The sequence below is a fragment of the Typopeltis vanoorti genome, chromosome 21 (assembly GCF_054136105.1).
Source record: "Typopeltis vanoorti isolate ZY-2024b chromosome 21, IOZ_Tvanoo_1.0, whole genome shotgun sequence".
Classification (NCBI taxonomy): domain Eukaryota; kingdom Metazoa; phylum Arthropoda; class Arachnida; order Uropygi; family Thelyphonidae; genus Typopeltis; species Typopeltis vanoorti.
The window spans coordinates 9,256,385-9,270,229 of record NC_143569.1 but is presented as its reverse complement, the minus strand read 5'-3'; the positions used below and the strand labels follow the sequence as shown (position 1 = coordinate 9,270,229).

The 13,845-nt window shown below is 35.3% G+C and overlaps 1 protein-coding gene across 2 annotated transcripts in view; it reads right to left on the bottom strand.

Annotated features, from left to right (window-relative positions):
* Nucleotides 1–13,845, bottom strand: part of LOC150094612 (enoyl-CoA hydratase domain-containing protein 3, mitochondrial-like) — a 228,699-nt gene that overhangs the window by 180,631 nt on the left and 34,223 nt on the right. For both annotated transcript variants that reach the window (XM_090411285.1, XM_090411284.1), the window contains exon 2: nucleotides 13,090–13,199. In XM_090411285.1, coding sequence (XP_090267411.1) covers nucleotides 13,090–13,175 — 86 coding nt within the window. In that variant the 5' untranslated portion in view covers nucleotides 13,176–13,199. The remainder of the gene's footprint in view (nucleotides 1–13,089; nucleotides 13,200–13,845) is intronic.

The window sequence follows — 13,845 nt, the reverse complement described above, 5'->3', positions numbered from 1 at the left end:
AAGCTTCATCCCACAGGACTGTGTCCAGTATCAATATTGTGCTATGCCAGACAAGACTTTTGAGGTTGAAGTATTCACTGTACTAGCAATGTTTATTAATTCTTTTTCCACAAAAAATAAATCTGCTCAAAATACTGAGAATGTCATCTGAAATAACTCCACTACAGCCTCTGCCAAAGTCATTCTACTAATGGAACTATTTACCAGTGTCACTGCATAATTTTTTTTCTTTAGCTTGTTTCCTATAGAATAAAAAAATTTTCTTGAATTTTCTTTTGTTTTCTCATATGGTGCATTATCTTACCTATTGTTGATTTTTATCAATATTTTAAATAACACAAACAATACCATATTATAAGCCATTCGCTTGATAAGATTTTTTTTTTTTTAATATGTTGAGCCCATACATGAGAGGTTGATTGATCAACCTATAGTACATTAGTACCGTGCATGGAATAGTGGATTGGAAAGAAGGAACTTGCTTACATTTGATTTAAATGAGTGTATATTGTATTCCTTGGGAAACACAACAGGGGGATGACTCTTCCACAATACAGCAGTTGCAGGGATGAAGGAGAAAGAAAAACTTGTTCTGTGGGTTTCAAGGTGCATTGTGAAGGGATGTTGAGCAGCAGCTGCACGTGTTCCAACAAGCTTAGTTGAGGGGGAATTATTGATGCTATTTCAGATGAACATTTCCCATGGAAATATTCGTAGAATATACACATTGCGAAAACCAAATGCCTGTACGAAAGTGGGGGGAGTGAGTTGGTAAGAGATGGGTCATTTATCAACCTAATAGTTCTCCTCTGTACTGAGTCAAGCATTTTAAGGGATCTTTTAGGGGCCTCACCCCATATGAGAGTGGTATTCAACAGCTGGACAGATTTATGATTTGTATATGGTTAACAGTTGCTCAGGGATGAAGTAACATCTTGAGTGAAAGAGAAATCTTAGTTTTTTAGAAGCTGAGGATGCAATGGTCGTGATGTGTTTATGTCAAGAGAGGCTTGATGTCAGAGTAATTCCAAGAAGAGAAATCTCAAATTGTCTGGAAATTTGGATGTTGTCAAACATAATACAGGGAGAAAATAGTTCCTTTTTTATGAGAAATAAGACAGAACTGGATTTTATTAGCATTAAAATTGACAAGGTTATCTGAATTCCATTGGAGGATGGCTTGGAGATCAGAATTGAGTGCAGTGGTGGTAGTTGATGTTCTGTAGGTTGAGGTGAGTTGTTGTGTAGAGTAAGGTTTATCAAATGAAAGGGAGGAGTGCAATGTGCTGTTATTTGCAAAACTGTGTATTGAGTTGGAGGTCAACTGAAGTAGGTCATTGATATATAGCAGGAAGAGGGTTGGTTGGTGATAGGACTGAACCTTGTGGAACCCCAGCATTAGTTGAATGGTGAGAGGATAAGGGACAATCCACCACCTGTGAGATCAAACACTCACACTTTGAATCAACCCTTTCAGCATTCAACAACAAAGTAGTAGGAGGTGTTGCAAAATATATCAATAAACTTTTTAATAAAACATTCCTCACAAATTCTGCATAAAATAGGAGAGGGTATACAGAATAAAGGCCATAAAGCACAAAACAAAGCCAGAAGGGGCCCTTCCCAATACAAGACAAGACAGCTTTCCAGATAAATGAAGACAATGTCTTAAAACTGAAAAGGAGGAACTTGTTATATGATAAAGCTGGAAAAACAACAGAAAATGACAACCCAAAATGATCAACCTAAAACAAAGTAAGAAACTCAAACAGAGAAATTTACAAATAGGAACATTTAATTGTAGAACATTAAGAAGAGAAGATCTGATCGTTCTGAAAGAAATTTAAAGAGAATAAAATGGGATATAATAGAATTTTGAGGTAAAAAGAAAGGATGAGGAATTTATACAACTTTAAAGTGGCTACTACTTTTATCATTATGGAACAAATACAAAAATAGGAGTAGGATTTATCATCAAAAAAATCCTTATACTAGATGAATTTCCTATATGTCTTGCTGTCTATATGGCTAACAGCATCATTAGGAGGTTTATTTAACCTAAATAAAAACTAACAAAAATTAAATGTTTTCCAACAGCAGTTAGTATCTGTAAGTTGAAAAGACCGGAATGATAGTTTAATCATGAGTATCATTAGCTGTTATGTTACATGCAGTCTCTACATTGCTGTGCAAACTCTGTATGTGATTGATGGCATAGAAGAGATCTTTAATGTTACACATGTTATTAATGACTTCCAGATGTTGTGAAGGATCATTTCTATTTCTATTTGGTGTGCCTCCTGAATGAATGATCCTAGAGGACTCCTTGAACATCCTGTTGAAGTAATTCTCTTCAAAGTAAGAAATGGAGGATGCTTGCCAATTTACCATGTGATGGTCTTTGAGGATGTGCACTATAAGTCCTCTTTTTTCATCCATTTTGTTTTGAACATTGCCTATACGTTCTTTGTTATGGATTTCGAAACTTTTTCCAGTCTGACCTATATGTATCTTTCCACAAGAACATGGAATCTTGTATACACCTAGATATTAATAAAATATAACTTTGTCTTTAGGTGAGTGTAGAAAGCTTCATAAAGTGTTGACTGGTTTGAACGCTGCTCTGATATTGACTGTCTTTAATATTTCAGCTATTTTTCTTAATGCATTGCCAATGTATGGAATGGATATATGTCTTTGTAATTAATTTTTGGGTTATCACAGGATGGTTTGTCAGAAAAGAAAATAAATGTCTCTTTTAGTACCTTTTTTGAGTATCTGTTTTGGAGGAGCTGATTAAATAGGATTTGAAGTTCTTGTTTTCATTGGAAGTTTTTTTCACTTGGTTAGACCATAAATTATACAAGGTGATTCAGAACTCTTGGGCCAAATTTTAAGGGGTGATAGAACACACCTAAACAAGCACTTTTCGTCCTACAATGCATGGTCCGAACTCAAGTGGTGAAGCGCTAGAGGCCGCTTTCCAGTGAACACTTATATGTGCTGGTTTTTGCAGTTGTCGTTATTTCTACCGTGAAGTGCAAAAATGATGGATTCTTTCACAAATCAGGCTGACATGCATTTCATTTACGGAGCTGCAGACAGGAATGCGAGGGAAGCCCAAAGACTGTACCAAGAGCGCTTTCCAACCAGACGCATGCCTGATTGTAAAACCTTTCAGCGATTGCACCGGTATCTGTGCGAAATGGGCTCCTTTGTCAGCGGCATGCAGGATACAAGGCATGCAAGGAGTGTGAGGACACCACGTGTTACAGAGGAAATTCTACGTAGGGTTGCAGGTCGTCCTGAAAGTAGCATGCGATCAATTTCCCATGCCATATGTGTGCCCCTATTGATGGTGTGGCGAGTTCTACGAGACAAATGATTACACCCCTACCATGCACAGAGGGTGCACGCCCTGACACCTGCAGATTACTGGCCTCGTGGATTTTGCACAGTGGTTCCTGCAGCAGACTGCAGTGCAGCCGGACTTTGATGCACATGTCTTATTCACTGACAAATGCACCTTTACGCATGAGAGCATTTTTAATACCCACAATTATCATGTGTGGGCGAGCAGAAATACACACGCCACACGTCCACATTCGTACCAGTGGCATTTCTTCATAAAGGTTTGAGCTGGAAACCTACATGACCAATTGATTGACCTATGCCTTCTGCCAGCACAACTGAATGGGAGAACGTACCTCATAATTTTACAAGAGGTTTTGTGAGAATTACTGAACTCTGTTTCAGCAAACATTCAAACACATGTGGTTCCAACACGATGGAGCGCCACCCTATTTCAGCATGGATGTGCAGAATGCCTTGGATGCAACATTTCCAGGACGACGGATTGGTCGGGGTGGTCCCATCGCTTGGCCACCACAATCGCCTGATCTCTCATGTCTGGACTTTTTCCTATGGGGCTATATGAAAAGCCTGATCTATGATAGCCCCACCAATTCCAATGAGGACCTTATTGCCAGGATTTCTATTGCCACTACCACTGTATGAGAAATGCCTGGTGTTTCTGTCAATGTACGCCAATCACTACATCGAAGGTGTGAAACCTGCATTAATGTTGGCGGTCACTCTTTTGAGCAGTTTCTGTAATTTGTTCAATAAAATTCTTTAATTTATGTTCTGTAATTTCTGCAATTGTTTCAAATCTCCTCTGATATTCTTGTATTTCTTCATTTCCTGACACAGTAGTTGCTAACCCCTAGCGCTCCACCGCTTGAGTTCAGACCATGAATTGTATGAAGTGCTTGTTTAGGTGTGTTCTATCACCCCTTAAAGTTTGGCCCAAGAGTTCTGAATCAACCTGTATATTTAGTTTAATCCTTTATCCAAGTGTAAGCAAACAAGGTTTGCACCTGAAGTATCTTCAGGACTGAGGCAACTCATGGCAAAGGTAGACTGAGTTCTGATCACTTTCCTTAGTATCCCATAATGCAAAGCACATCTCCTTGCAGATATTTATAATGCTATGCATTATGGGAAGGGTCACTACCCAGACCAATTTTGACCTTTATTGAGGTCTCTTCAGTAGGAGCCAGATCCAGAGGTTACCAAGGTTGAAGCAATGCAGAAGTCATATTTCCATATGCCAGTTGCCAAAAGGTGTCAGACCTTATTATTCAATTACTCTGGATTAGAGAAAGATGTTGAAAGTTTTTTTCATTTGTTTAGACTATAAATTATATATTTAGTTTAAACCTTTATCCAAGTGTAAGCAAACAAAGTTTGCACCTGAAGTATCTTCAGGACTGGGGCAACTCATGGTAAAGGTGGACTGAGTTCTGATCACTTTCCTTAGTTATCCCATAATGAAAGCACATCTCCTTGTGGACATGTATAATGCCATGCATTATTGGAAGGGGTCACTACTCAGACCAGTTTCGACCTTTATTGGGGTCTCTTCAGGGTCACTGACCATTCCCATAATGCACAGCATTATACATGTCAGCAAGGAGATGTGTTTTGCATTATGGGATACTAAGGAAAGTGATCAAAACTTGGTCTACCTTTGCCAAGAGTTGCCCCAGTCCTGAAGATACTTCAGGCACAAACTTTGTTTGCTTACACTTCGATAAAGGATTAAACTAAATATATAATTTATAGTCTAACTAAGTGAAAAAAACTTCCAACATCTTTCTCTAATCCAGAGTAATTTAATAATAAGGTGTGACACATTTTGGCAACTGGCATATGGAAATATGACTTCTGCATTGCTTCAACCTTGTATCTCCTCTGGGTCTGGCTCCCACTGAAGAGACCTCAATAAAGGTCAAAACTGGTCTGGGTGGTGATAAAGATGTCATCCACATATCTCAACCATACATGCAGTTTTAACGTTGCATGAGCTATAGCCAGTTCTTCAAATTTTTCCATAAGTTTGAGGCAATAGAGGTGAGCCCATTGCAAGACCATATATGTAATAGTAAAATTTTAACTTGCTAAATTTTTTATGGGGAAATCTGAATGTTTGAAAGTTAATCTACAAAATATGCAGAGTTTAAGTAGGAGTTTGTCTGATATGAGGCTTGAGGAAGCTAGATAAGTGTTTAGAGGAAAGATATGTTGAAGAGCTTCTTTCATCAAATAGTGACATACAGGGAAGTCTAACTTATGAAGTTTAGGCACACCACATAATCTTGGACAGATTGAGTGACTGGATTTCTGTTGCTTTTTAAGGTCTTCTGTATGTTCAAAAAGTACTGGAAATTAGTTCAGTTTTTAAATGTGATGACAAAGTGGGATCATGGTCCATTTCTGAATATGTGAAAGGGTACAATGACATGGAGGGTGATCTTGATATCATAGTCTGCACTATTTAAAAAACACTGCTAAATTTCCTTTGTCTGTCTTAACTATAATGATCTCATCACTGTTACGTAAACTTCTCAAAGCTTCTTTCTCTGAAGCTGCAAAATTACTTTTTGGCATGCAACTGCTTAATAAAACCAAAGCACTCTTGAAGTAAACTTGCAAATAATGCTTCTTCATGAGATGATAGAAATTTAGTAGCTTTTTCAACACTGGTCATAATGTCTACTTTTGGAATGTGTCTTGCACTGATGACATAATTAAAGTCCTTTAAAACTGAAGTTTCTATATTAGTAAGATTATAGTTTTGAAAAATTTAATACACATTTATTAGAATTCCAAAAGGTTCCATTTTTGTGAACTCTACTTTGTGAACACAGATGCTTGAATTTTTCTGAGAGACTATGTTTGCAATTTCATTCTATTCTGGGGATCTTTGAGTGTATACTACCTATAACATTCCATGTATTTGGGATATTAAATTAGCAAGTACAATGTAGGCGATAAGCTTTTTGCTAAGTTGAGAATAAGTCTGATCTAGTTTTTTTGTATTTCGAATTGCAGAAGAGCAAAGCTTGCACTTCTACATCCTTGCTACTTTAGCAGTATGTATATCTTCTTTGATTCTTAAAAATGCATAGACTATAGAGTTATCTCTGCTATTTTACAAACAATTAAGTCTGAAAAGCAATACTCTCTTGCATTTCAGCTTTTCTAAGATACATACCTGTTTCTTTGTCTCCCTGATGAAGAATCCCATGATAAGCCAGAAATTATTTACAAAGGTATTCATTCCATACGTTGGTAATGCATCAAGAAAAATAGCCAAAATATTAAAGACAGTCAACATCAGAACAGCCTTCAAACCAGTCAACACTTTATAAAGATTTCTATGCTCCCCTAAAGACAAAGTTCCATTTTATAAATATCTGCATGTATACAAAATTCTGTGTTCTTATGGAAAGATATATATGTAGTTCAGTCTGGGAGAAGTTTTGAAATCCACATCAAAAAACATATAGGCGATATGCAAAACAAAAGGGAAGAAAATCCTCCATGTCCTACTTAGAAGAGAATTACTTTGACAGGGTGTTCAAGGACTCCTCCCTCGGAAGGCACGTTAAGGTCTTCTGTATATTCAACAATGGAGACTAGCTCATCAAGAAATCAAGAAATGAAGATCTTCTGTATATTCAAACAATGAAGATTAGCTCATGAAGAAATCAAGAAATGAACCTTGAACATCTGGAAGTCAATCAATAACATGTGTAACATTAAATATAATAACATGAAAGATATCTGCTAGCAATCACATACAAAGTTTACACAACAATGCAGAGACTGCAAACAACATGTCTAATCATACTCTTGATTAAACTATTATTCCAGTATTTTCAACTTACAGATACTAACTGCTTTTTTTGTCAGTTTTTACTTATGTTAAGCAACCTCTTGATGATGATGCTGTTAGCCACACAGACAGTGAAACATGTAGGGGAAATATGAGGGTGGTCTGAAAAGTTAGTAGCCTAACAATGAAAAAAAAGAATTTATAATTTCTAAATTATTTTTATTTTTCAACATAATCTCCCTTAAGACTAATACATTTATTCCAGCAATGATCCAGTGCAATTATCCCATCCCTGTAGCGGTTCTCAGTAAGATCTGCAAAATACCCCTCTGCAGCTGCAATCACCTCTTGATTCAAAGAAAATCACTCACCAGAGAGAAAGAGTTTTAGTTTTGGCAAGAGTTAGAAGTCAGAGGAAGCCAAATCTGGAGAAAAGTGTGGATGTTCCAACAATTCATAGTGCAGATCCCTTAACACGTTCGCTGTCAACTACGAGTATACTCATAGTTGATATATGAGCATCACAAGCCAACTATGAATATACTTGTATGACGCTTACCACCGGCAACGAGATTACTTGTACTGACCTTGAAGAAGTGAAAATGCTTGGCATGCGGAGCTAGCAGCAAAAGTGTGTATACTCGTAGATGGTATATGAGCCTCACAAGCCAACTACAAATATACTCGTATGTCAATTACTGCCGGCAACAAGATTACCCATACTGACCTTGAAGAAGTGAAATTGCTTGGCGTATGGTAACAAACTATGCCCGAGTAGCAGGGCAGCGAACGTGTTAATTTTCCCATTGACAAAACACCTTTGTGGACAGGTGCATTGTCCTGATGAAAGATTATTTTTTTCTTCTGCAAACCTGATCTTTTCGCATGAATTTTTTCATCTAGTCTGGTTAAAAGATCAGAATAATATTCACCGGTTATTGTTTTACCCTTTTCAAGATAATTAATAAACAAAATGCATTTAGCATCCCAAAACACGGCATCAGTGTTTTACTTGTCCATTCCTGCTGATGGAACCGACTTTGTCTTCTCTGGCGCTGAACAATGAGCTTCTATCTGCTGTTTTGACTAATGTTAGGATTCTGGTGTGTAATGGTGAATATAAGTCTCATCCATAGTAGTAAATCGATGCACAAAATCAGTTTTATTCTTGTTAAAATGCTTCAAGCACTATTCAGAGATTTTCATGTGAGTGCGTTTTTGATCTGATGTGAGCAAGCGTGGCACCCATCTTGCGCAAAGCTTTTTCATTTGCAATTCACAATATATCCTACGCGTTCTTTTGAAATACCTAGTGTCTCAGCAATTTCATCCACTTTGACTCGCTAGTCATCCAATACCGTATGATCAATACCACTTGATCAATGATTTCTGGAATCCTTACACTTTTTGGACGTCTTCTATGGATCATCTTCAAAGCTGGTACAGCCACATTTAAACTTGGCAGCCCATTTCTTAATTGTAGAAAACGAAGGAGAAGAGTGCCCATAAACTTTTATGAATTTCAAATGAATTTCTTTTGGCGTTAAACCTTCTTTTACAAAGAATTTTATAACTGCACAATACTCAATTTTATCCATTTCAAGGGATACACACAACACTTTTGCTTCAGATAGCTGTATAAAACAAACTACAGGTATCAATTGCTTAGCGTGGATTTGCTTAACGTGGATTTCATTATCGCAGTGAAATTAATTGCGGCAATCCCTTGATATACGCAGCAAGAGTTTTGATTAACACACCTTTAACCCTGAGGAGCTTGCAGCTGATCTGACAGATACAAGCAAAATGTTTAATATAAATATTCTTACACAATTCATTGTATAGCTTGGAGGTCATGAGTAGCTGTGCATTCACATGTTACGAGTGATATTCCGCACTTTTTTGCTGTCAGTTTGGTTTAACACATGTTATGTAAAGGTTTGTGATATTTGACAGTAAACTGTATCTGAGAGATACCGCTACCTCTGATGTCAGTACAGTATGGTTTAGTTTTTTTTTTGTTCAATAATTTTTAGATTGTAACTGAAAATAAATAAACCATCATGTATTACAATAGAGAGCCAAAGACTTATTTATCATACATGTCCTCTAGGAGATGTGCTTTACATTTATGGAAAATACTAAGGAAAGTGATCTGGAGCTTACCCCACCTTTACTAAGAGTTGCCCATAAGGTTATTTATGCTTGCATCTGCTAAAACTTTTAGTTTCTATATATTCGGCATGAAATTCTAGTAGTTTCTCTATTCGGCTTTGAAATAATATTGGATTCAATATCCACTTAGTTTGTACCATCATGTATTATATTTGCAGTGTTTTTTCTTTACGTTTTATTGCTTATTTGCCAAAATATGGAGTCATTTTGCTTGTTATCGTAGAATTTATGCCAATAAGAAAAAAAACTAAAACTGCTCAAACGACTCTTGATAACTTCTTTTGATAAAAAAAACTGCAGTAAATAATGTAGGTACAAACATTTATTAAACATTTACCTTGCATTCATTTTTTTATCTTTCCTAAAAGAGTACCACATAAAACGAATTATTAATACAGTAATCTATCATGGACGAATTGTAATTTTTATCATTGATTATTAGATTTGATTAATGCGATTTTGATATACGTGGTAACATTGAGGGATTAATTAACCACGTTAATCGAGGGATACCTGTACTTGATAGAATGACTTGCAATTTCACATTAATGCTTTTGACAGATGTACCAACTTAGAAAGAAAAAAAAAATCTTGCCAATAGTGTTGCCATCTATGGCCGAGAACATCTCTGACCACCCTCGTACATGTAATATAAATAAAAATACATATATGAGTTAAAACCTGGTATTTATGATTCAAGATGTCTAGTACATCTACTTTATTGTATAAGAGCCAACTGCTAAAACAAGATTTCTCCTTAAAAATTCATGCTACTTCAAGGGAGAGAAAATCCCATGCCTATCTTCCCCAATCATGAACCCTTCTTCTTACCCATCTTTCAAACAATTCTTATTACTACTTTAGAAATACACACCATTTTATACAATTTTTGTCAGCTTTCCTATACTGATGTTTAGTGAAAGACTCCCAAAAGTATAGTCCCTAAAAGAAGGCAGAATACAGGAAAATCTGGCTGAAAGCAATTAATTAATCCATCAATTAATGTGCGGTAAGAGAAATCGTGTTAAGCGAATACAATAAACAACAGGAATAATTATAATTCATCCATCAGTTAGCGTAAATTTGGAAAATAAATTACATTATAAGCTAGATTAGAGGATAAAGTCATCAAAGTTAATAAAAATCAACTGCTTAAATTTTTATTTAATGTCTAAACATTAGATTGAGCTACTTTTTTACACAAAAAAAAAAAGTAAAGATGTTGATTTAGGCAGGCTTTGAAGCTTCATTCCATATCAGGATCAGCATAAAAAACAAAATTTCCTTAGCATACGCAATGCAACTGGAAACTAGCTCAAGTTCTTTTGCAGTTAGCTTCTTAGTAGTAACATTGTTCTTTTTTGCACTCCTTATCTTTTTCTTCACATGCATGTTGTTCTTCTAGTTGAAGGAGATCTTTCTCACTTAAATGTTCTGAATGGGAATCGAGCAAGTTTCTCACATCTTCATTATGCTGTTCATTAAATCCAAGTTCTTTTCTAATTGTGCTGATTTCTTCAGTAATATTAGATTTTGTTCTGCAAGATAATCTAACATAGGCTTGAGTTTAAAGTCACATTCTGCAATGCCTCCTAAGATGATCTTTAGATACTTTGTATCCTGGTTGAGATGCTTCAGTTTTAGCTAAGAAAGTTCTTGTTGGCATGTGCTTACAAAAGAGACCAATTTCATCGACATTGAATATTTGCTGATCGTCATAATTACCCTCCTGAATTATCCTTTGCAATTCTTCAGGAAACTTAGCAGCAGAATCTTTACCAACACTAGCAGATTCCCCAGTTATTCTTCAGTTATGCAGTCCAGTTTGATTTTTAAAACGATCAAACCATCCTAAACTTGCAGTAAAGCTTTCACATTCCTCTTGAAATTTGGTCTCTTTCAATAAAGTAAATATATAGAGAGCTTTTGCATGAATATTCCATGTACTAAGAGGTATTCCTTTTTTGGTTATAATCCTCAATCCAGAGTAACAGAAGATGCTCCATCTCGATCATTAAATGGCTTCTATTTCGGGATCTGCTTTCTTAAAGAAACAGTAGCAACTTTTGTTGTTCTTTGTATTCTTTGCTCTTATTTAATATAGTCCAAACTGCAGACTTGCTGTATCCCAGGTCTCGCACAATCATTATATTACTAGCACTACTTTCATGTTTCTTAATGACTTCCAGCTTTCCACTCACTGCAGATTGGTGACAAAAAATTTCGCATAACGTGAAAAATCGCGTTAACTGATTAATCACTCACTTAAAGTGGGAAATAGTATCATTTCACTCAATCGCACATATGGAATTCACATTAAGCGAGGTTTCCCTGTAGTCTCTATTTAGCATATCGGTTCTACAACTAAGAGGCTGTGGGTTTGAATCTCACTGTGGTCACGGATGTTTTGTGAAAGGTTTTAGGTTGGTGATGCACTTCAGTGCCTGATTCATGATAAAGTAGCTTAAAGCTCCATGTTTGGTGTCTACAGTATGTAGTTTCCAGATTATCTAACCATTATCTTTAAAGGTATCTATGTCATAATTATAAAACCACAAAATTACACAATAACCAAAGTAATAAACTTTAATGAAAATACAGATATTTTGTACTGAAAATAACAGTACATCATTATTGTGTGTAGAATCAACAAGTAAATCAAAGAACAGGAACATAATGTACATACAACAATTGGTTTACCAATTAAAAATTGTTAACACATGCTTCTTGATGTTTACATAAAATAAGAATCTCCCAAACTTTGGGAAGATTCTCACTTTACAATGGCCTAACCTGAACTGCATTGATTGTCTCTCTCTCTCGAAAGTTTGGGAGATTCTCATTGCATGTAAACATCAAAAATAATTTAATATTTATTAATATTAAATTCTAGCACATGGCAACCAATTTTAATTGGTAAGCCAATTGTTGACTTGTATTCCTGTTCTCTAATTTGCTTGTTGTTTCTACACATTAATGATGTACTATTATTTTCAGTATGAAATATCTGTACTTTTATTAAAGTTTATATGGTTATTATGTAATTTTGTTGTTTTACAGTAGGTTATCGTGTAATTTCGTTGTTTTATCTAATCCTTAGTACATTAACAATTAACATAAGTATGAACTTAATTTTGTTTGCCTCATTTTGTATGGAAAGACTGGATTCACATAAATATGAACTTAATATAACTCTGGTTCATTCCTCTTCTCTCTTGCTCATATATTGTACTTACATAAAATCACTCTTCAATAAATACTCGAAATATAAACCAAATAATTCCTCAGCAGGAAGAACAGTAGGAATGATTTAAGTTCTCTCACACTGTGAAAAAGGAGATGGTACTAAGCTTTCAAAAACATTGTAACACTGCTTTAAATTTACTTATAATGGTTAAATATTTTTGACCTAATATAGTACCACTGATTTGTCAAAAAATTGACATGTATGCTCCAATATCATTCTTTTAACAGATTTTGCATGGGACAATTTCTACAAAACTCTAACTTACTGTATATCTGAGGCTTTGCATTCTTTTGCAATTTTTACTTACAATTATTCAAACATATAATAATATTTATCCTTTCAAAGTGTTGTTGCAACACAACATGTAAAAGCAGCTCAGTAGTCCAAGACTAAATCAACAATCTTTCCTTTTCCAGGAATGATATAAATGATATTGACTTACAATAAAATAATGAACATTTTTGGACATCTACTATATCATCACCTTTTTTTAGGATTATTAAGAATAATTCTTTTAACTCCATTGTCTTTACTTGCTACTGTTAAATATTTTTGACCTAAAAGCTGCATACTTGTACGACAGTTTTCAACATTCTGAAAGAAAAAAAAATTATGTATATGAGAGGCTACAAATGAGGTGACATGCTAATGAACATATTAAACACGTATAGAGACAGATAACCTATGAATATTCGATGTTCTACATGAGGCAAAACAGAGAGAGGATGATAAGCTGTTATTTTCTACAAGTCTTAAAACATCTTGCTATGTTTTGAGAACTGTAAGCTATGCTGGGACTTTGAGAGTTATGGTTGGGTAATTGCTATTAACCTCATGGATGATTTCACACATTGAATAAATTATATTCAGAGCATGATGTAACAAAGTTTTAATAATTTCCATCTTACTGTTGAATATAGTGTCCAGGAGGTTTTCGATAAACAGAAGTAATTAGTTCACCTCACAATCAGCTGTAGACTAGGATGTCTAGGAAAGCTAGTTTCCTTTCTTTGTTCTGTTTCCATTATGAAATTAATTCTTGGTTATAGATTGTTTATGCTTGCTAAAAAGGTAGATAAGGTATCTTTTTTGTAGGGCCAGATTGCAGAAGCATCAAAGTAATGGGCGAGAGTGTAGGGACGAAGAAAGGATGTCTTCAAGATATCCCAGTTAAAAGTTTATGAGAGTCAAAGAGAAAAAGAGAGAGGACTCTCTATGGAACATCTAGACCTTTTAAACA